The sequence below is a fragment of the Microtus oregoni genome, unplaced genomic scaffold, assembly GCF_018167655.1.
Source record: "Microtus oregoni isolate MIOR12 unplaced genomic scaffold, Mior012 000008F_ref0000371, whole genome shotgun sequence".
NCBI lineage: Eukaryota > Metazoa > Chordata > Mammalia > Rodentia > Cricetidae > Microtus > Microtus oregoni.
Window position 1 is genome coordinate 41072140 of NW_024543067.1, and position 25499 is coordinate 41097638.

General features: G+C 36.4%; 1 protein-coding gene across 1 annotated transcript in view; it reads right to left on the reverse strand.

Moving 5' to 3' along the window:
- Dpy19l2 (dpy-19 like 2) overlaps window positions 1–25499 on the reverse strand; it is a 120186-nt gene that overhangs the window by 20335 nt on the left and 74352 nt on the right. Inside the window, exons 13-16 of the mRNA XM_041656825.1 lie at window positions 18092–18172; window positions 12007–12108; window positions 8655–8726; window positions 6182–6228 (exon numbers count right to left, since the gene is read on the reverse strand). Of these exons, the coding sequence (XP_041512759.1) occupies window positions 6182–6228; window positions 8655–8726; window positions 12007–12108; window positions 18092–18172 (302 nt within the window). The remainder of the gene's footprint in view (window positions 1–6181; window positions 6229–8654; window positions 8727–12006; window positions 12109–18091; window positions 18173–25499) is intronic.

Genomic DNA, 25499 nt, shown 5'->3' on the forward strand with positions numbered 1-25499 from the left:
ACTCAAAAACACTTTCAGTAATGTGGTAGGATACATGATTAACTCAAAAAAAAAAATAGTAGCCCTCCTATACACAGATGACAAAAGGGCTGGGGAAGAAATCAGAGAAACAACACCCTTCACAATAGTCACAAATAGCATAACTATATCAGAGTAACTCTAACAAACATGTAGAAGACTTGTATGACAAGAACTTTAAATCTTTGAAGAAAGAAATTGAAGAAAACTCCAGAAAGTGGAAAGATCTCCCATGCTCTTGGGTAGGCAGAATTAACATAGTAAAAATGGCAATCTTATTAAAAGCAATACAGATTCAATGCAATGCCCATCAAAATCCCAGAAAAATTATTCACAACCTTGAAAAAGAATGGTACTCAACTTCATATGGAAAAGCAAAAAAAAAAAAAAAAAAAAAAAAAAAAAAAAAAAAAAAAAACCTAGGAGAGCCCAAACAATCCGGTATAATAAAATAACTTCTGGAGGCATCACAATCCCTGACTTCAAACTCTACTACAGAGCTACAGTACTGAAAACAGCCTGGTTTTGGCATAAAAACAGACAGGAGAACCAATGGAATCAAATAGAAGACCTGGATATTAATCCACATGCCTTCGAACACCTGATTTTTGACAAAGAAGCAAAAAATATCAAATGGAAAAAAGAAAACATATTCAACAAATGGTGCTGGCATAACTGGATATCAACATGTAAAAGAATGAAAATAGACCCATACGTATTACCATGCATAAAACTCTAAGTCCAAATGGATCAAAGACCTCAATATAAAGCCAGCCACTCTGAACCTTAGAAAGGGGAAGAACACTTGAATGCATTGGCACAGGGAACCACTTCCTAAATATAACTCCAGTAGCACAAACACTGAGAGAAACAATTAATAAATGGGACCTCCTGAAACTGAAAATCTTCTGTAAAGCAAAGGATATGGTCAATAAGACAAAACGACAGCCTACAGAATGGTCAAAGATCTTCACCAACTCCACATCAGACAGAGGTCTGATCTCCAAAATATACAAAGAACACAAAAAATTGGTCATCAAAAGAACAAATGATCCATTAAAAAAAATGGAGTACAGACCTAAACAGAGAACTCTCAACAGAGGAATTTCAAATGGCTGAAAGACACTTAAGGAAATGCTCAATATTCTTCATCATCAGGAGAAATGCAAATAAAAGCAGCTCTGAGATTCCATCTTACACATGTAAAAGTGGCCAAGATCAAAAACACTGATGACAACTTATGCTGGAGAGGTTGTAGGGTAAAGGGAACACTTCTACATTGCTGGTGGGGATGACAGCCCCTTTGGATGTCAGTGTGGCCATTTCTCATAAAATTAGGAAATAACCTCCCTCAAGATCCAGTAATATCACTTTTGGGTATATATCCAAAGGATGCTCAATCGTGCCACAAGGACATGTGCTCAACTATGTTCATAGCAGCTTTGTTTGTCACAGCCAGAATCTACAAGCAACCTAAATGCCCCTGGACCAAAGAATGGACAAGGCAAATGTGGTATAGTTACACAATGGAGTACTACACAGCAGAAAAAAAATAATGACACCTTGAATTTTGCAGGAAAATGGATGGATCTAGAAAACATTATTTTGAATGAGGTAACCCAGACACAGAAAAATAATTATCACATCTACTCATACATAGGTGGTTTTTAAACATAAAGCAATGAAAACCAGCCTACAAATCACAATCCCAGATAACTTAGACAACAATGCGGACATTAAGAGAGACTTACATATATCTAATCTACATGGGAAGTAGAAAAAGACAAGAACTCCTGAGTAAATTTGGAGCATGGGGACCTTGAGGGAAGTTTGGAGGAGGCAGGGAAAATGCAGGGAGGGGAGCAGATAAAAATGTAGCGCTCAATAAAAATTAATAAAAAAAGAAAAATTATAGTAACAAAAGACAATCCTATTCCCATTAATTAGGAGACTTAATATTGGTAAAATGTCCAAATCATCCACATTAACCTACAGATTCAGTACAATATTAAAACCGTCATGTATTTTTTGAATAAAGAGAAATAATTAACTCTAAGTATGAAACCACAAAAGAACACACATAGCCAAATCAGTTTTGTGCAGGATCCACACTTTTTGTTTTCCATAAGATTAAAATACCACAGTATCAAACACAGTATACCACCAAGGCTCAAGGCACATCACAGAAGAGGGCTGAAAGCTTGTAAGAGCTTGAAGATAGGAGGAAAGCTATAAAATGCTATTCTTGACATAAAGTGGCAGTTGCACACATAAACTCAAAGCAGGTGATGTTCCCTTCACAAATCCTATTTGAAATACAACCAATTAAAATGAATCAAAGACCTCAATATAAATTTTACCTCACTGAAGCTAATAGAGGAGAAAGTGGGAAGTAGCCTTCAATGAATTGGCACAGGAGACCACTTCCTAAATATAGCACCAGTAGTACAGACACCTAGAACAACAATAAATAAATGGGACCTCCTGAAACTGAGACGCTTCTGTAACGCAAAGGACAGTCAATAAGACAGAAAGGCAGCCTACTGAAGAGGAAAAGATCTTCACCAACCCCACATCAGAGAGAACCGATCTCCCAAATATATAAAGAATTCAAGAAATTATACATCAAAATTCTAAATAATCCAATTACAAAATGGGTACAAATCTAAACAGAGAGTTCTCAACAGAATCTCAAATGGCTGAAAGACACTTAAGAAAATGTACAACATCCTTAGTTATCAGACAAATGCAAATCAAAACGACTCTGAAATATTATCTGATACCAGTGAGAAAAGATAAGATAAAAAAAAAAGCACCAAAGATAGGTCATCCTAGAGAGGATGTAGAGTAAGGGGAACACTCTTCCATTGCTGGTGGGAATGCAAGCTTGTATAATCACTCTGGAAATCAGTATGGCAGTTTCTCAAAAATTTAGAATCTACCTACTTCAGGACCCAGCAATACCACTCTTAGGCATATACCCAAAGGACACTCAATCATACTACAAAGACATTTGCTCAACTATGTTCATAGCAGTATTATTTGTAATACCCAGAACCTGGAAACAACCTAGATGCCCCTCAACCAAAGAATAGATAAAGAAATGTGGTACATTTGTAAAATGGAGTACTACTCAGCAGTAAAAAGGAAAAAAATCTTGAAAATTGCATGCAAATGGATGGAACTAGAAAAACCTATCCTGAGTGAGTTAACCCAGACCCAGAAAGAGGAGCATGATATGTACTCATTCATTAGTAGATACTACCTGTAAAGCAAAGAATAAAGAGCCTATAGTCCACAACCACATAGAAGCCAAGTAACAATGAGAACTCTAAGAGAAACATATATAGATACCCCCTGGGAAGGGGAAATAGACAAGATCTGCTGAGAAAATTGGGAGTTTGGGGAAGGGTGGAATGAGAGGAGGAAGAGAGAAGGGTAGGGGAGACGAACGAGGGAATGGGATAGTCAAGAAGGGGAAAGAACAGAGATAGAGAACAAGGAAAGAGACATCTTGATTGAGGGAGACATTATGGGGCTAGCAGGAAACCTGGCAATAGAGAAATTCCCAGGAATCTACAAGGATGGCCTCAGCTAAGTCCCTAAGCAATAATGGAGATGGTGCCTGAACTAGCCTTGTCCTATAGTCAGATTGATGACTATCTTAAATGTCACCATAGAACATACATCCAGCAACTGATGGAAGCAGAGGCAGAGATCCACAGTGGAGCAACTGACCGCCCAAAGTCCAGTTGAAGAGTGGGAGGAGTGAGAATAGGAGCAAAAAGGTTAAGACCATGATGGGAACACCCACTGAAACAGTTTACCTGAGCTAATGAGAGCTCACTAACTCCAGCCAGACAGAGAAGAAATCAGCGTAGGACCAAACTATTTCCCTCGGAATGTGTGTGACAGTTGTATGGCTGGGGCAGACTGAAAGCAGTCTATTTTCAAGAAGCAAAAGTAAAGGGTGAAAAGTATTGGTTGCCATGAGTCTCAGATAAGCCTTGGACTTCAGACTTTTGTACTGTGTTTGAATTACTAAAGACAATGAGTACTTGAAGTCTGAAGAGTGTGTTTTATATTAAGAGATGCCATGAGTGAATGGGAACAAGAGATAACGTATGTCTTAAAACTGATATATTTGGGGAATCAAGTTGATCAAGTTGTGATGATTCAGATTGTCATCTTGACAGTATTTAAAATCACCATGGAAACAAACAAATCATTGGAATGTCTATGAGAGATGATCTAGATCAGGTTAATTATAGTGAAAAACCCCCTCCTAAATGTGGGTGCACTATTACATTGCTGGGTAACTCAAAGGAGAAGGCCTGAAGTGGACAAGCATCACCACTCTGCTTTATGGCTGTGCAGGCAGTGTTCCACTGCCTTCTCCCTGTGACCATGATGGACTGTGTCCCCTGCAAAATTAGTACAATAAACCCTCCCTGTCTTATGGTATTTCTGCTATAGCAATGAGACCAGTAACTACCACAATGATCTCTGTGTACAACAGGAAGCTATCTAAGGCATTTTGAATAGTTTTCCTTTTTATGTGGATAATATATGTAACCAACAAACGAACACAGAATACCAGGAAGTTTCATATGGTTTTGACTATACAGACATTTCAAAATTCACATATATTAGGAATTTATTCCTTGCTTCAAATTATATTAGGTATGGATAATATATATAAAAGTTTATTGTCTAAGAAGAAATAAATCACTAAGAATAAATATACTAAACAAATCTTGAAAAAGATCTAAAACTTCACTTTCAGATATGTAGTCAATAAAAGACTTCCTTATTCTGAATTAGTGCCTCACACCCACTTGCCCTCACAAGCCTTTCTTCTTCCACATTTCATCACTTTGCCAGTATCTGAGGACAGTTTTCACATCTCTATCAGTTATGGTTCATACAGTGAAATGGTCCACGTCCCTTCATGCATTCTTATGGAAGGAATTATCAAGGACACTAATTTAGCACCACACACATCTCCGCCTTCCATCTGACCCACATGAAACAGAGGGTGTTTATTAGCACCCTGGTTTGGAAAACATTGCAGCAATGGCACTCGAGGTCTTAATAGCTTCACTGACAACCACACAAAATCTGCTAATAAAAACATAAGCATAGAGTACACAGGGCTTGAAAGAACACTCAGCATGGTTGGTACAATATTTCTGAAAATATAAACTATCCAAAAATTAAAAGATATTAAGTAAAATTAACTGATATAACTACTATTATTAAACATAGTTTGAAATAACATTTCTTCAGAAGGTATTTTTCTAAGTTATGTGTGATACGAGTTATATTATATTTCATTGGCTCCAGTCTGTGACCTAATTACAATTTTTGATGTGGAAATGTCATATATCAATCTGTTGATTTCATTGGTTAAGCAATAAAGAAACTGCTTGGCCCTCATAGGTTAAAACATAGGTGGGAGGAGTAAACAGAACAGAATGGTGGGAGAGAGAAGCTGAGTCAAGGAGTCACCATGATTCTCCCACTCCAGGCAGATGCAGGTTAAGATCATTCCTGGTAAGCCAGCTCGTGGGCTACAGCAGATTATTAGAAATGGGCTAGTTTAGGTGCGAGAGCTAGCCTAGAAGAGGCTAGATAGAAATGGGCCAAGCGATGTTTAAAAGAATACAGTTTCAGTGTAATTATTTCAGGTAAAGCTAGCCAGGTGGCGGGACACAGCCCACCGCTCATATTTCAACAAATTTTACTGAAACCACTAAAGATGTGATACGACAAATATTTTAAGAAACAATTTGGTAAAACATTTAATATTTAATAGTTATATAGAAATATAACAGTTATTTCTTTTCTGAAAGTTAAAAATAATGATGGCTCAAATAAAACAGGTTATTTGTTTATGAAATTTAAACTCTCATGATATATATATATATATACAAATTAGTAAGTTTAAAATTTTAATTATTTCAAAACATACATATACCTAAAGCAATTTTGAATAGATAGTCTAAATCCATAAGAGTAACATTTTTTTAAAAATTAAATTTATTTTTTATTTCCTTTTTTGATCATAATGTTGAAGTAAACAGTCATTCAAAAATTAATATTTCAATAAGTTACTTAATAATGAAGATGGTATGATTAAAAAGAACTCTGAAAGAATTACCTTATGTGAGTGTTTGTACATAAGACACATATGATATCACGAGCAATCTGTAAACAGAATCAATCAATGAGACTTTATGACATACTATGACATATGGAAACATGAACTCATTAGTATAAACCTCCCGTACCACCAAGGTTCTTTTCCTTTGCTTTCTTCATTTGTTTTCTTTTGTCTTTTTGGATATAAACGTGTCCTTTGCCTAGGTCACCCTGGAACTAATGATCCTTGTGACTCAGCCTCCACATCCTGAGATTACAGGTATCACCATGAAAATCACCTTCTTAATGTTAAAGCCTCTGTAATAGATGGCTACCAGCTTTAAATCATAAACTTATGATAGCTTCCTGGTGTATTCAGTGGAAGTGGTAGAATAAATCTTACGTCTATTTCAGTTCTAAAGCACTTAGCTTGGGTAAGTACTGAAACTATTTTAGCTGGGCAGCGGGGTGGGGGGAGACAGATTACCTAAAACCTCTTCCAGGCACCATAGCTGCAACATCCCTCTCTTCCTCTGGTTCTTCCTCTTCCCTGCTCATTTATATTCCGGTTTTACTCCAAACTCTAGGTAATTATTAAATAAGTTTTTGATCCATCTGCTTTCTTAACTACTCTCAATTCAAGGTAGCTGCTATTGGAGGATTATTAATTCTCACCAGAAAGTACCAGATGATGAGAGGGAAGGAGGAAATGTGTAAACTAAGATGGGCCACAAAGGATTTACAGTATAAACAAAAGAATCCATGGATACCTAAAAGTTCGTACTTCATAAAATAGTAGCTTATAACCCAAATGAATATGTAAATATAGATAGCTGAATAGATAATTAATCTTTAGAAGAAATAAAATTTAAGTATAGAAATTTTAATTTCATTTATTAATTTAAGAGCATGTTTCATAGAAAATATTTCAAATTCAAGGAAAACATAAATGTAATATTAATTTAATATGTATCAAATAATATATATAATTCTAGTCACATATTCAGACAATATGAGGGTATCAATACAAATATCACTTTGTAGGAATTTAATATTTATGCTTTCTCAGTAGAATCAAATTACATACATCATCCTTCTTCTATGAGGTTCTTTTATACAAGTGAAAATCTAACTGAACATCAGCTATATCCATGAAGTGAAAAATAAGCCATACAGGCAAGGTAAGAATGAAGAGTTGACAAGGAAACAGAAAGGAGTGGAGCTTTAGTGGCTACAGGTGTATGTCTCTGTGTGCGTGTGTACATATGTGTTTATGTACACACAAGTTTAGGCTTTGCAGTATTTGAATACTAATAAAATATTTGAGAGTATCTGTGTTTGATAAAAAAAAATAGCATAGCTATCCTTTGCTGCACTTCATTCAACAGTTACTTCACACTTTAGTCTCTAAGTTTATGTTGAGCCTGGCAAGAATGCCATGGTCTACTTTGATGGAGTACAGAAACACACACTCTAAAATATCTCCGCTTTGAGCATGGTAGACCAGGGCACAGGAGAACAGTAGCCTTCTTGTCATCTAGTCCATTCATCTTCCCCTCCCTTCTGACTGCCCCAGTGGAAAGGAGCTAAGTCAGGTATAGACTTGGAGGGCGGTGCCTTCTTTATTCAAATGACTACTCATATTCTATGCTGAAAGACAGGGAGAAGAAAAGGGCACAGGGACTACATGAAAAAGCCATGCAATTTTTAACATTAAATATATAAAACTCTTTCAACTAGACCATAACTGAAATTGTGGGTAAGGAATCATGTTATAGCTTCTGCTAAACAGGGAAAAACAAACCCAGGTTGACTTAAGACACTACTAACAATCTAAATAAAGATGGCTCCTGTATGCTAATTCATAAAAGAAAGAAAGAAAGAAAGGAAGGAAGGAAGGAAGGAAGGAAGGAAATGATTCTCCAATATACTAAAATTAACCATGAGGATTTCTGTCATTAAAGTCTTAAACCATGAAAATATGCTAGTGAAAATTTAAAGATAGTTTCTTTTAACATGGAAAGGTCTTTTGATGTAAAAACAGCGCATGTGTAAGGAAAGATTGTTTTGGTGCTTCTGTAGCTTTCTCCTACACACTGCACATCTACTCAGAGTAGATGAAGACTTTGAATGTGCTCACACTACTTCTCTCTCATGTCACACAACTACGACTTTATTCTTTAGCTACTTGTGCGGTGTTTCACACCGCATGCTTGGTCAGAGAGTGGCCATGTTTGGCTTATCCATCATGCTTTCAAGTAAATGCAATTCTTTATATATAGTCAATGATTGGTAAAATTACCTTTGAAATAATAAAATAAAGCATCTTTAATAGTGTGATTTTTAAAGTTTAATACCAAAACCACCTGAATAAAATTATTTAGACAGATAAAAAGAATTAAACCTAAAAGTAAGAAGGGATTTGAGCAATTAGCATTAATTTATTATAGTTCTTTTCTTGAAACCACAAAAAGTGATAAATCTTTACATACCTTTCTAAAGATAAAGTACGTAATCACTATAACAAGTGGAAGCAATAATGTCTTTGTGTATCTCAGTGGAGTCTAAAATACAGCAAAAGATTAAAAATGGTTAATTATGAAATTTTACTTTGAAGCAGTAAATGTCAAACTGAGTGTCATAATGATATTTACTAAAGTTTAAATTTTCTTGTCTTTAACAAAATATATGCTTATTAATTTCCAAAAAATAAAACAATTAAAATGGTTATAAAGACCATTCAATGAAGACAGCAGCCTAGAAGCTGTTCTATGACATGGTTAAGTGGAAAGCTTTAAGAGTAATAGGCTCTACTCCAAGGGCTGAGAGGGCCTTCAGAAATTTACAAAAGTGGGGAAAGACCAGTTGAGATGTGCCGAGAACACTATCATTGTATTCAGACCAGTGGTATGAATGGTCCGCATAGGTTCATTTGAATGCTTAGTCATCAAGGAGTGGCATTATTTAAAAGGATTAAGAGGTGTTTTTAATAGAAAGTGTGTCTCTGGGGCAGGGGGGTGGGGGACATGGAGGGTCCAAAAGCTCAAGCCTGGTCCCAGTGTTTTTCTTGCTTCCTGCTGCCTGCAGATTCAGATAGAGAACTCTCAGCTCTCTCTACAGCACCAAGTCTGTCTGTATGCTGCCAAACTTCCTGCCACGCTTCCCACTATGATGATAATGGACTAAACCTCAAAAGCTATAAGCCAGACCCAATTAAATGCTTTCTTATGTAAGAGTTTGCCGTGGTTGTGAAGTCTTTTTATAGCAATAGAATACTGACTAAGACAATGTACCAAAAATTAACTTCAACTTTGTCATTACCTGGTAGGGAGAGGGGAAGAAAAAAAAGGCTCATGCAAAAGGAAGGCCAGCTGGCCCTGGCTTTAAGAAAATGACTGGCAGTCCTACCCTTCAGAAAAGCCCCCAGCCCTCACATGATTCAAATATTAGACCTGAAGCTTTGAAATTGCTTGAGGGAAATATAGATAAAATTTTGAATGTCTCAGCATAGCAAGGACTTTCTGCAAAGGATGCCAATAGCAAAGGAAATAATGCCAAAAATTAACAAACAGGCTATGCAAAAATTTTTAAGTTTCTTCATGAGAAAGGTAACAATTGCCAAAGCAGGCAAGAGTTTAATATCAAATTATATAAAGGACTTAAAAAATAAACACTAAAATATCTAAATAATAACTTGAACTGAATAGGTAGTTTTCCAAAAGAAGTGGAAAAGACAATGGGTTTTGAAAAGGGGTCCATAGTCACATTCTTAGCCATCTTGCTCCGTCGGAATAGCTCTCATCAAGAAAACAATGTTGGCAAAGGTGCAGACAAAGGGGAACCTACTGGCGGGATGGAAATCAGAGCAGCCACAATAGAAACTAACAGATGTCTCTCAAATATCTAGAAGTAGAACTATCAAAAGATCAGTACGTCACATCTGTGGCAGAGCCACAGAATTCTGAGCCAGCTATCACAGAGATACGAGCACATCCATGTCTAGTATTTCACTATTCACAAGAAAGGGAACAAGATTAGGTTTTTATCACAGATGACTGGATAAAAATAATGTTATGATGATACAAAGTGGAACTTTATTCAGTAGTAGAGAATATTGAAATCATGACTTTGTAAGAAAATGGATGAAGTTGGAATTCATTTCACTCATGAAATATTGGTGTCTGTGTTTGTCTGCTGTTTTAGTCATGAAAGAAGAAATGGGGACTATGGTAGGGGACGAATGTATTTTGTTGGAGGAGGGTAGAATTAATGAACATGTGTGTCATGAAAGTAGAGAAGCTTAGCATTTTCCAGATGAAGGAGCCAGTAACAGTGGGCCAAGGAACTATGGAGTAGAGCCGTGGGCTAGGGAATAAATAAGAAAAAATATTAGGAGCTATACATATAAATATAATTTTAAAATCTATAATTCAACCCATTATTTTTATCTTAATTTGGAGATTAACTAAACAATTAATAGGCAAAAATTATCCATAACATCTATGAACCTAGATATGATTATGCCTACATATATTTTCCTTTCTTTTAGGTGATATTTTTCTACATATGAATAATGCAAGATTTTACGTGTGTTAATAAGTACAGGTCCTACAGTCTCACTTTCTATACTGAAAAGTTCTATTATTTTCATGACTGTTTCTTGAGCTAAGAAGAAAGCACACCAGAGTAACCACAGAAAGTAGAGAGAGTGCAGAGTGTTACCAGGCAGACAGTTCTGTACAGCAATTCTCATATGAACTCACTTGACACGTTACTAATTATGCTTAAGTGTCATATGTGCAAGAAACTCCCACTCTGAAGTCCTACTGTGACCTGCTCAATAGATAGCAGTCAACAACAGTTTCTGAGTTACTGGGTAAGAAATAATAAGATTTCATTACTTTGTTAACTTAGAATTCATAGATATTAGGCAAGAACAGATCCAGAGACAACATTTTTATAGTCTAAGAAGAAAAGTAAGCCTCACTCTGAGGCTGTGCACTGAAGAAGTGCACTGCATTGGGGGTTCAATGACCCATTAGAGACAATGTGCCTAGTTTTCTTTCACTGCACGTGGAAGAATTATGTTACATGGTTACATCCTCTTAGTCTTACCGCAAAGCAATGTTTTAACACCTATGAGTCTGAGCCTTTTCAAAGGTGAATGGCATGCCATTCTATAACTTAAACTGTATTTCTTCACTAAGAGTCACTAGCAGTTTGTCTATCTAGGCAATAATCTGTTACAAGTTTTATTAAATTGATTTTTCTTGAACTCTACATTTTTCTCTGCTCCCCTCCCTGCCTCTCCTCTCCCCTTCAATCCTTTCCCAAGGTCCCCATGCTCCCAATTTTCTCAGGTGATCTTGACTTTTTCTACTTTTCATGTAGATTATGTATGTCTCTCATTGTTGTCTAAGTTCTCTAGGATTGTGATTTGTGACTGGTTTTATTTGCTTTATGTTTAAATACTTTTTTAATGTTTAGGGTAATAATGCAGTAAGAGTAACTTTCTTAAAGAAAAAAATTTTTTTAATTTAATTTTTCTACCTGGTCTCTCAGTGGCACTAGTCAAAGCAATTTTTTGGACTAGCTATTATTACTTTGATTATACATTTAACCTAAATTAACTGCTTTAGCCATTATCTAGAGTTCTTTTAGAAACAGACTATTAGGCATTGATTTTATAGGTAAAATTGTTGAAAAATGCCACATGGCTAGCCAACACTACAGGAAATAGAATAAGTCGGGTGTTTCCAAATTGGTATTTCAAACCAAATAAAAAACCAGCAAAGAACACAATCATTATATGTGCAGAGAATAAAAGGAGAAAAACATTCATACCGCTCGTTCCATGAAGTCAAATTCAGGAGCACAGGTGTATATTAAGGTATCAAAATCTGTGTATCTTAAGATTCTGGCTGCTATAAGGTCACTCAAGCGAATCTGGAAAAAAATAAAGCAAAATGAACAAAAATTACATGGATAAATGATATTGTCCAAGTGTAATAGAGTAGATGAATCAAAGATGCAGAGGTGTGCCTCCACATCAAAAATCAAATATAAAGAAATGAATATATTCAGCAGTGACTTATAAGACTACTGAAAATAAATAGGAATATCAAGTGTGCTGGTTATTTTTATTTTTTTTGCAATTTGGCAAAAACTAGAGTCTTTTGGAAAAAAAATAACCACAATTGAGGAACTGCTTCTATCAGCTTGTCCTGTGGGCATGTCTGTGGTGCATCTCTTTAAATCAATGAGACGCGGAGGGTCCAGTCTACCCTGGATAGTGCCAACCCCAGGACATTGTGTTGGAGAAGAAAGCAAGATAAGCAAGCCATGGATAACAAGCTAGTAAGAAGTGTTCCTCCCTGGGCTCTGCTTTGGTTCCTGCCTCCAGATTATTTGCTGAGATTCTGCCCTGACTCTCCTCAAGAAAAGAACAGTGACAGAGAAACTAGATTAACTCTTTCCTCCTCAAGTTGCTTTGGTCAATGTTTTATAATGGCAGTGAGAGCAGTGGCGTGATCATCACTGGCATAAACAATAACTTTCTAATTGGATTTAAGTCCCACTCCACAAGATGCAACCCATAACTGGGACCATTATTGATCCAACAACCTCTGGCTAAACAAGTTATAGACCCCAGGGGTGATCCTATTACTATTACACTGCCAAATAGGCATAGTATTAATACTGACTCCTTATGGCTTATCATTATACCAATAGATCATTATGTGTCTCATAGCTCAACTGAGATACTTCTATTTGCAGTGAATAGTGATTAACACAGAGACCCACAACTATACAAGGGGCAGAGAATAAGAGTACTGAATAATTAGCCCTCCAATGTTTTAGGGATCTGTGGAATGACCAGAAGAAGCTGATGACTAGAAGATAACTTTAACACAGCAGGGCAGCTGCACCTATGGACTTACAGCAGTAGGAATACCATATACTGATGTGGGATGTCCTTCTGTATGCTGCAAATATGTACTGCTTTTACTGGTTGATGAATAAAGCTACTTTGGCCTATGGCAGGGCAAAATATAGATATGCAGGAAAGCCAAAATAAATACAGGGAGAAAGAAGGTAGAGTTAAGAGACTGATGCAATACAGAGATAAAAGGTTAGTGGACTTCACACTACGTAGCAGCATGGACCCACTGATTCCCAAAGTTGGGACAGTAAATATGCTCTCAGAGCTTGTGATTAAATGTGTCTCTAACATGTTGGAAAGTAAAGCCGAGTGAAGCCAACAGCCAAAGTGGCCACTTTGGTTTTAACCATGCCTACTCAGCAGTTTAAAACAGTGATCAGAAAAGATTACAGATACGCAATAAAGACAAATTCAGACCAAAAGAAACCTCTAAATGAGTCACAGTAGATTTTAAAAATGTATGTATTCTTGAGAGGCAGAGGAAAAAGGATAGAGACAGTCCTAGATTAAGATAATGTCCTTGAAAAATAGAACAATAAAAATTATCACAAGCCATGTAAAGATGAAAAATACACAGGGAGTCTGGCTTACGTATACTAAACTATTGTGTTTTCTTTGAATTTTTGACTGTTAATGAGCTAATTGTAGAGAGATAGTTGATTGTGGGGATTGCTAAGCTAACCAAAATACGTATTTTAAAGGCATCTTGACTTCAGAATTTAAGTCTAAGAATATGTTGCTTTGGAAAAGAGATTCTGCTTTTGTTTCCATAGAAAATGAGAAACTGTGTATTGCTTTCAGGTTAATATGGTTTGATCAAGCCAGACTCCCTGAAAGGTTTCCAATGGAAACAATGGCCCAGATGATCCAACATCCACAACAGCTTCAAAGCTACTGGCTGAGATGAATCAACCACACTAAATACCCATCAGGACTTGACAAAATTCTAAATTTTCTTAGAATCTCCATAAGATTACCAGCACCCTCAATCAACAGGAAGTACAGAAAACTACTCATAAATTCTCAAAATATTATATATAAATGTTTTTTGTTTACATTTAAAGTGGGTTGGTTATAAATGGTTAGTGGTCATAGTCGATCTCTTTCTGAAGAAAAATGGGGCATATAATATGGAAATGATGAAAAATGTAGATTATTGAAAGACAACTGCTAATCTTAAAATACACTGGTATGGATTTTGGTTTATTGACACAAATTTAAGGCCAATTTTATTATATTGTATATATATTTCTACTCTTACTTAAGGTATATTTATACTACTCATTTAAAAATTGTAATATATAGTTAAGAAATATAAATTAATAGTCATCTTTAATAGTCAAACTTATAGTCATGTTAGATAGATTTTCTAGATATAAGAAGTATATTTCAGAAGGATAAGTAGTCTTCAAACACTTCAAAGACCTACATAATATGGCATTTAAGATGTTTTAAAAACTTCAACTTCTCTTGACAGTGAGAAATGTCTGCTCCTGGCAGCACCAATTACTTCACAAGGGTGATGGGCATCAAAGAAGCTCCTATGGAGTTTTCTTTCAAAGTGGCAATGCCACCCATTTGGTCAAGAAACTGCTCTTGCCTAGACTGCTTGACAATATACTGTATAAACTGGACATGCAGGGCCCACAGAAAATGACGGCTGAACTTGCCAAACAAGGTGAGACAGTCCTTCAGGGTTCCTGATTCACGGAATAGTCTTCCAGATATTCTGCAGGACACAGAAGGAAGTAACTGATGAATTTTCCCAAAATAGGCAGGACAATCCTTCAAATTTCCTGCTTCCCTGAGAAATCTGCCAGACACTCTAGGCCTGTAGGTTGAAGATGGATGCCATAACATTACAGAAGAACTTTGGGTGACTGACCAGACAGTCAGCTGTTTCTGTCATTTCTTGCATTTTTTGGAAGTCACTTGATTGTACTTCCTGTTTATTCAGGTAATATTATGTCTTTCTGGGGCCTTTGATGAAGTTGAAGACTATATAGTTATAATTTTTCTTAGCTATGATAAAAGATATGATATTAGATATGAAACTTCAGACTCAGAGAGATAGATGGATGATAGAGTATTTTATTTAATTTTGCCAAATGCAAATGGACTATTATAACTGTAATTATTGCTTAATACCTGTTTTGTTACACATAATTTTATAATGATAAAGTTAAAACTTTCCTTTTTAATTAGACAGAAAAGAGGAAATAATGTGGGATGTCCTTCAGTATGCTGTGATTATGTATTGCTTTTATTGGTTGATGAATAAAGTTGCTTTAGCCTATGGTGGGGCAGAATATAGCTAGGCAGGAAAGCCAAACTGAATACAGAAAGAAAAAAGGCATAGTTGGGAAAAAGACTCAGCAGCCACTGGGGAAGCAAGATGTGAGATAGCAAGCCATGAGCCTCATGGCAAAATATAGACTAATAGCAATGAGTTAATTTTGTTGTAAGAGCTAGTTAATAATAAGTCTGAGTCATTGGCAAATTATAGTTAATATTAAGTCAGTGATTATTTTATAAGCAGCTGTAGGACTGGGTGGGACACAGAAAAGCCATGGCTACAATATACAAACCTTGTGAAAGGCCAAGTCAGACCAAATCCCAGCATGGACAAGGGAGTTGATACACAATACCATCCCTAGCCAAGGAGTGACTAGAAACTGTTAGCTGCTGGTAGAGAGAGATAGTTTTTCTTCCTTCCTTCCATCCTTCCTTCCTTAACATTTTTTCTCTTTTTTTTGGGGGGGGGGGTGGTGGTTGTGGAGGTATTGAGACAGGGTTTCTCTCTATAGCTCTGGCTGTCCTGGAATTTTATAGACCGAGCTGACCTTGAACTCACAGAGATCCATTTGCCTCAGTCTCCTGCTAGCTCGGATAAAGGAATGCACCACCACAGCCAGGTAGGACAGTTTTCTTTAAGTCTGTAGCACTTAGAGATCTGATCAAGCTCCAGTGGAAAGAGGGGTATAGAAATAAAGGACACAAAACTGTGTGGGTAGCGATGCAGAGCTGAGGTAGGAGGTGAGACTCGAAATTCTCAAAGAACTAATACCAAAATACAGACATGATAAGAAGTAGAAAAAAGTCAGGAAAAAATTGGCAGGGATGGTAAGCCTGAAGCCAGTGTTTCTCTGGAATAAACTAGTTTAAGACATTTATAATCATGCAATTTGTGGGGGGAAACACTTCCAGTTCACTCTCTTCACGAGACACTATAAATCATAAACATTTCTAGGTATTACAGTTTTCACAAAGCCTCATGTAGTGACTGTGTTTGGTACTTAATAATTTCAGACATCCATGTATCCATTAAACATGAGAACCCTTCTCATAGGAATCATACTGTTCTGACTCAGGGTCTTGACACCATCAACTAAACGCAGTCCAGAACCCTTGCTTTCTAACACTGAAGAGACAATCACTTTACTACTTTGAGATGTTTGACATGGAAAAATTCAAATTCTCTGAGAGGCACAGAAACAATTTTAACAACTCTGACGATGATCAGTGTTTACACTAATTCAAAGAGTTTTCTTACTGACCAATACTCAAGCTTTTCTTAAAGTTACCATTTTTAATTTAAAATAGTCCTCAAAACTAATAATAATTGAATTAAAATACTAAAATTTCACACCTAGAGAAAGTCATTTGGGACTACTATCAGACCTTTAATTGTGAAATTTTAATCTAATAATTTATCATAAAATTATTGGGCTATCTTTTCACTTTATCCTGTAATGATGTGTGTTTCTTCATAGATTTACAGAAGTTGAATGAGAATATAGAAAAACATAAGGAATAAAATTAACAATCAATCAAATGGATAAGTAATGTGGAAAGCTTAAATAAAGTTAATTAAATATATTCTTTATTAAATAAAAAGTTAAGCATAATAAGGAAAAATGGTGACACACATCCCCAGAAAACAAAAACAACAAATAAACCTACGAATCCATGTTTTCTATATCAGTAAGTACAAAATGGGGTCTGTGTGCAGAAACTCTTTCATGTGTGTGTAAACCAGCTCACCAGCCATCCCTACCACCCGGCCTGTCACAGGAACAGCGCTGCAATTAGTTGCCAAAAGTAAGGTGGTTCTGTACTGCATGGGCCCCTACTGGACAGTTTCAGATAGAGAAAATTTCATTATACAGTTTTTCCTGTTATCTTCATGTGTGCTTATTTCTTAATAGAAAGTACTAAATATCAAATGTGTATATATATGCTTTATTTTACTTTCCTTAAACTAGTTAGCATGCTGGGAGTTAGGACTTGAAAAGAGACTTTCATTAAAATATTTGTTTTAAGACAAATACCAAATTAAAAATAAGGAATCTCGCCGGGCGATGGTGGCGCACGCCTTTAATCCCAGCACTCGGGAGGCAGAGGCAGGCGGATCTCTGTGAGTTAGAGACCAGCCTGGTCTACAGAGCTAGTTCCAGGACAGGCTCCAAAGTCACAGAGAAACCCTGTCTCGAAAAACCAAAAAAAAATAAAAAAATAAAAAAAAATAAGGAATCTCTCTATATTTTTCTAGAAGATAAAAAGACAAAGGCCTATTAACATGTTTTACATGATAAAAATAGTCTTAAATACCAACACATAATTTTAGCTTCTAATATTAAATTAGAAAAACTAATCTGAAAAAAATGTAAAGTCTGTATTTCAAAGATAAGTAGACACTGGCCATATATTAACATCTTCAACAGGGAAATTTTTTCATTAAGGACATACTTATTTTCAGCTGAAATAATGCAAATTACTAATAAGGTAATTCTTAGTTTTCTTTCTTGAAAGTCTTCAAGCAGCATCCACCGACTTATTTTCCCTGGGCATATATGATCACTCTGCAGAAAATGTGCTTTCGACCTGGAGTCTCATCAAAATGAAGAGATACAAACAGGCTGCCTCAGATTTGTAGCCAGGGATGTACCGTCAGAGATACTAATGTTTTAAGTAAAGAGTACTTACATGATCTGAAACACCACAAACTTTAGATGTCAGGAATTTCAAAATAATTGTTCCGCTCCACCAAGCACAGCCTTGGATTAACTAGGAAATAAGTAGAATTTGACTTTTAAAAATAACATGTGCTTCAGTTAAAATATTTCAGTGATACTCAAAATAGCCAAACTAAACCATGTGAGATGCATTAGTGTGCCATGTACATGAATGGGAAGAGAAGGAAAGCTGACTTACAGTTCAGTGTATTGGCAAGGAATTGAATTTGATGACGCTGTCACAGTATGATCAAGTACCTAACAACCCCAGGGCAATACACATCTTAAATATGAAGATAATTGTAAAGAACAAAAAACAAAAAAATTAAACATCCTTTTAATTTCTTGGAAGACAGGGACAGTTATATTTCTGAACATTATTCTCAGCTAAAGCCAAGACTCAGAAAAGTGGTTAAAGGGGCAGGATAAGAAATATAGTAAGATCCCAAGTTTAAGGATGGGGGTGGGTACAAGCTGCTTCTATGAAGTGTGTCTTCTGGACATGACAGGGACGGGATTACTTCAATCAAGAACTCACACAGCTGGGGCTGACTGCACATGACCTCAACAAATCAAGCCAGTCTACACTTTTGTATAACTGGAGAGTGAGTTCACAAACCCCATCCCTAACTGAGAGCTATGGACAGATTGCTGATGGTTTCTGTGCAAGGGTGAGTCAATTTCTCTTTAAGAATGTGACCCTGGCACATGGACAACACTGCAGTGGAGGGCCATACAGCATGTATTTGTGAGCAGCAGTAGATATTGGGTAGGTTATTAGAAAATAAAAACGAGTACCTGAATTTGAGGGATTGAGAGATGTGGGTGGATCTGAGAGGAGTTAGTGGGAGAAGTGTAGTTAGTATGATTAAAATACATCATATAAATTCTCAAAAAAATAATAAAAATATTTTATCAAATATTTTTTACTACTCTTGTGAAAATATGAGTTTTTCTTCAAGCAAAGGAAAATTTTCTCATATCTAAATTTCCAGATTTAAGTTCTTCAAAAAAGAAAGGCCATACAGTACTTGTCTCTATAGGTCTGGGGTACCTCACTCAGTCCATGCTCTGGTTCCATCCATTTCCCTGAACACTTCAGCTCATTTTTATACAGCTAAATACATTTCTCTACTATACATGTATCACATTTCCATTACCTTTGCAGCAGGTGAAAGACATTTAAGCTTGTTCCATTCCCTAGCTATTATGAGTAGAGCAGCCATGATCATGGTTGAGCAAATATCTGTGGAGTAGGATGTCAATTCTTTTGGGCACTAGCCAAAAAGGGGCAGAGCCTGGTTATATGGAAGACGAATTCCTGGCATTTGGAAGATCCTCTCCCGTGATTGCCCAGTGACTGGACCAGTTCGCAGTCCCACAGTGAATTGCGTTTCTCTTTCCTCACATCCTCAACAGCATTTGATGCAATAATGTTCTAGATCTTAGTCATTTTGATGGAGGTAAGATGAATTCTCAGAGTAATTTAAAGTTATATTTCCTTTTTTTTTTGGTTTTTCGAGACATTTCCATAATTTTAAGGGTGATAAACATAATGAGGGATATTTTTAGCCTTTTATTTTTCTTTGGAGAAGCAAGTGTTCAGATCCACAGCCCGTACTCTTTAGTTGGGTCACTTGTTTTCCCGGTTCTGTTATTTGAGTGGAATCATGCTGCAGCCTATCTGGAAGTCTCCTCATTTGGGGCTAACATTCACAATACCAGAAATAGATTCATCAGTCAAAGTAAATGCTAAATCTAAAATATTCCTAACACAAAACATTCAGAAAAACTGGGAAATTATGAAAAGTCTAAACATAAGAGCCATAGGAATGGAAGGAGGAGAAGAAACACAGCTTTAAAACCCAGAGAATACATTTAAGAAAATAATAAAGAATTTTTTCCACCATTAAGAAGGACATGTCTATAAAGTCACAAGAAGCTTATAGATTGGATCAGAAAAGAAAAACACCATACATATAGAACAAAGAAAGAGTATTAAAAGTGGCAAGGGTGAAAAAAGCCAAGTAAAATATAAAGGCAGACCTATTACAATCACACCAGATTTCTCAGTGGAAACACTAAAATCTAGAAGGGACTGGACTAAAGGCTTTCAAATTCTAAGACATTATGGATGCCAGTTCCGACTACTATACCCAGCAAAACTGTCCATCACTATAGATGGACAAAACAAGATATTTCATGACAAAGTCAAATTTAGACAGTATCCATCCAAAACCCCAGGCTTATAGAAATACTAGAAGAAAAACTCTAACCCCAATAGTTAACTACACCCACAAAAACACAAGCAATAGATAATATTACACCAGAAAAACCCAAAGAAGGGAAACACCACACACACACACACACACACTACCATCACAAACAATAAGTTAACAGGAATTAGCAATTATTGAACATTAATATCTATCAATATGAATGGACTCAAATTCCCAATAAAAAGATACAGGCTAACATGATGGATATGAAAACAGGATCCATCATTCTGTTCCATACAAGGAACACATATAACCTTAAACACACCTGCAAGAAATATCAAAGATAGAAATTACCTCAGAGTGAAGTCTTGGAAAAGATTTTCTAATCAAATGTACCTAAGAAGCAAGCTATCCTAATAGTTAATAAAACAGAATTCCAATCAAAATTAAAAAGAGATGGAGAGGGGCATTTCATACTCATAAAAGGAAAAGTTCACCAAGGTGATGTCTCAATTAAGAACACCTATGCCCCAAATGTAAGAGCATCACAATAGAACGCCAAACAATTATATTTGGAGTTTTATAACCCATTCTCACCAATGGATAGGTCATCTAGAGGGAAACTAAGCAGAGAAATAACAGACCTAACAGTCTTGATGATTCAAATGTACCTAACAGATATCTACAGAACATTTCACCAAAATACTAAAAAATATGCCTTCTTCTCAGCATCTCATGGAAGCTTCTTCAAAACTGACCATATACTCAGCCACAAAGCAAATCTTCACAAATACAAAAAAAATAATAAAACAAAACAAAATAACCTCCTGTATCTTATCAGACCACCCTGGAATAAAGCTAGTTTCCAACAACAACAGAAACAACAGGAAGTCTACAAGCTTATAGAAACTAAACAACTCTCTACTGAGTTACCACTATGTCAAGGAAGAAATAAAGAAGGAAGTTAAAGATTTTCCAGAATTCAATGGAAATGAATGCATAGCATACTCAAATTTATGGGACACAATGAAAGTAATGTTAAGAAAACAGTTCATAGCACTACATGCCTTCATGAAGAATTGAGAGAGATCTCATAGTAGTAAATTCACAGCACACCCAAAAGCTCTAGAACAAAAATAAGCAGATACACCCAAGAGGAAAGATGGTAGGAAATAATCAAACTGAGGGCTGAAATCAATAAAATGGAAACAAAGAGAACAATAAAAAGAATCAATGAAACAGACTTGGTTCTTCAAGAAAACCAAAAGAGTAGATAACCGCTTGTCCAAACTAACTAAAAGAGAGAATATTCAAAATAACAAAATCATAAATGAAAAGGGGAAAATGACAATAGACTCCAAGGAAATATAGACAATTATTAGGTCATACTTCAAAAACTGTACTTCACAAAATTGGAAGATCTAAAAATATGGACAAATTTCTTGATAATACCACTTATCCAAGTTAAATAAAGATCAGTTAAGTAACTTAAGTAGGTCTATCACCCCTAAGCAAATAGATGCTGTTTCATAAATCCTAATTGCTCTTAATAGTAAAAACCTAGAGTCAGATATCAGAGAAAATGCTGAAAGATCAGAAAACCAAAGGAGCCAACCACTAGAGAGTCATTTTATCTCTACCAAATCCTCAGACCAAAGTGAACAAAATTCTTTCTCCACAAATCATCAGACTGAATGCCTGAGTTCCTGTCTCCCCCTGCCTTATATTCCTTTCTCTACTCAGTTGCATCCCTTTCTGTCTTTATCTTTCTATTGCTGGGATTAAAGATATGTGACTCCCAAATACTGAGATTAAAAATGTGAGCTATCATCAAATGGTTTCTCTTGTAGACTGGAACAATCTCAAGTATCCCAGGTTGGCCTTGAACTCACAGAGATCCACCTGCCTCTTCAGGCAAGCTTTCTTTGTTACAGCATAAACAAAATATCACCACAAGAAGCTGTCATTAATAGTCCCCCAATCCCAAAAAGTCCAGAGCCAGACAGTTTCAATGTAATAGTTTATCAGACTTTAAAAGAATGACTAATACTAATACACTTCAGATTATTACACAAAATAGAAACAGAAGGAACATTGCCAAATTCTATGAGGCCACAGTCACACTAATACCCAAACCACACAAAGAATAAAAAAAGAAAGAGATTAGCATTTTACAGTCTAGTTTCTTGAGTTCTTTATATATTTTGGAGATCAGACCTTTGTCAGTTGCGGGGTTGGTGAAGATCTTCTCCCAGTCAGTGGGTTGCCTTTTTGTCTTAGTGACAGTGTCCTTTGCTTTAGAGAAGCTTCTCAGTCTCAGGAGGTCCCATTTATTCAATGTTGCCCTTAATGTCTGTGCTGCGGGGGTTATACGTAGGAAGTGGTCTCCTGTGCCCATGTGTTGTAGAGTACTTCCCACTTTCTCTTCTATCAGGGTCAGTGTGTTCAGACTGATATTGAGGTCTTTAATCCATTTGGACTTGAGTTTTGTGCATGGTGATAGATATGGATCTATTTTCATTCTTCTACAGTTTACATCCAGTTATGCCAGCACAATTTGTTGAGGATGCTCTCTTTTTTCCATTGTATACTTTTAGCTCCTTGATCAAAAATCAGGTGTTCATAGGTTTATGGGTTAATGTCAGGGTCTTCTATTCGATTCCATTGGTCGACTTCTCTGTTTTTATGCCAATACCAAACTGTTTTCAATACTGTAGCTCTGTAATAGTGTTTGAAGACAGGGATGATAATGCCTCCAGATGATCCTTTATTGTATAAGATTGTTTTGGCTATCCTGGGTTTTTTGTTTTTCCATATAAAGTTGATTATTGTCTTCTCAAGGTCTGTGAAGAATTTTGATGGAATTTTGATGGGGATTGTATTGAATCTATAGATTGCTTTTGGTAGAATTGCCATTTTTACTATGTTGATCCTCCCGATCCAAGAGCAAGGGAGATCCTTCCATTTTCGGGTGTCCTCTTCAATTTCTTTCTTCAAAAACTTAAAGTTCTTGTCAAATAGATCTTTGACTTCCTTGGTCAGAGTTATCTCAAGATATTTTTTGCTATTTGTGGTTATCGTGAAAGGTGATGCTTCTCTGATTTCTGTCTCTGCTTCCTTAACCTTAGTGAATAAGAAGGCAACTGATTTTTTGGAGTTGATCTTGTATCCTGCCACCTTACTAAAGGTGTTTATCAGCTGTAGGAGTTCTTTGGTGGAGTTTTTGGGGTCGCTTATGTATACTATCATATCATCGGCAAATAACGAGAGCTTAACTTCTTCTTTTCCGATACAAATCCCCTTGATCCCTTTATGTTGTCTTATTGCTATTGCTAGAACTTCAAGTACTATATTGAAGAGATATGGAGAGAGTGGACAGCCTTGTTGTGTTCCTGACTTTAGTGGGATGGCTTTGAGTTTTTCTCCATTTAATTTAATGTTAGCTGTGCGCTTGCTGTAAATAGCTTTTTATTATATTTAGGTATGACCCTTGTATCCCTAATCTCTCCAAGACCTTTATCATAAAGGGGTGTTGAATTTTAATCAACCCAATTATAAAATGGGGCACTGAGCTGAACAGAGAATTCTCAAAAGAAGAAGTTCAAATGGCCAAAAGACACTTAAGGTCATGCTCAACCTCCTTAGCGATCAGGGAAATGCAAATCAAGACAACTTTAAGATACCATCTTACACCTGTCAGAATGGCTAAAATCATCAAAAACAGGAATGATAGCCTTTGCTGGAGAGGTTGTGGAGAAAGGGGTACACTCATCCATTGCTGGTGGGAACGTAAACTTGTGCAACCACTTTGGAAAGCAGTGTGGCGGTTTCTCAGGAAATTCGGGATCAACCTTACCCCTGGACCCAGCAATACCACTCTTGGGAATATACCCAAGAGATGCTCTATCATACAACAAAAGTATATGCTCAACTATGTTGATAGCAGCATTGTTTGTAATAGCCAGAACCTGGAAACAACCTAGATGCCCTTCAATGGAAGAATGGATGAAGAAAGTATGGAATATATACATGTTAGAGTACTACTCAGCAATAAAAAACAATGACTTCTTGAACTTTGCATGCAAATGGACGGAAATAGAAAACACTATCCTGAGTGAGGTAAGCCAGACCTCAAAAGAGGAACATGGGATGTACTCACTCATAATGGGTTTCTAGCCATAAATAAAGGACATTGAGCCTATAATTCGTGATCCTAGAGAAGGTAAATTAGAAGGTGAACCCAAAGAAAAACATATAGTCATCCTCCTGGATATTAACCTTCATCAGGCAATGAAAGGAGACAAAGACAGAGTCCTACATTGGAACACTGGACAGAAATCCCAAGGTCCAAATCAGGAGTAGAAGGAGAGAGAGCACTAGCAAGGAACTCAGGACCGCGAGGGGTGCACCCACATAAGGAGACATTATGGATGTTCTATCGGGAACTCACCAAGGCCACCTGGACTGGGTCTGAAAAAGCATGGGATAAAACCGGACTTGCTGAACATAGGGGACAATGAGGACTGATGAGAAGTCAAGAACAATGGCACTGGGTTTTGATCCTACTGCATGTACTTGCTTTGTGGGAGCCTAGGCTGTTTGGATGCTCACCTTACTAGACCTGGAAAGAGGTGGGAGGTCCTTGGACTTCCCACAAGGCAGGGAACCCTGACTGCTCTTCAGGCTGATGAAGGAGGGGGAGTTGATTGGGGAAGGGGGAGGGAAATGGGAGGCAGTGGCGGGGAGGAGGCAGAAATCTTTAATAAATAAATAAATAAAAAGGAAAGAGAATTACAAACCAATCTCACTCACAAACATTAATGTAAAAGTACTAAAAAAATACTGGCAAATTGAATCCAAGAACACATCTTTTTGTTCTTGATCATCCACCATGATCAAATAGGATTCATCCCAGAGATGCAGGGATCGCTCGACAAATGAAAATCTGTCAATATAACTCACCATATCAATAAACTGAAAGAAAAAAGCTTTATATTCATCTTATTAGGTGCTGAAAAAACATTCAACAAAATCCAACATCCTTTCATGATAATGGTTTTGGAGAGATCAGGGATACAAGGAACATCTCTAAACATAATAAATGCAACATACAACAAGCCAACAGCCACTATCAAATTAAAGGGAGAGAAATTCAAAGCA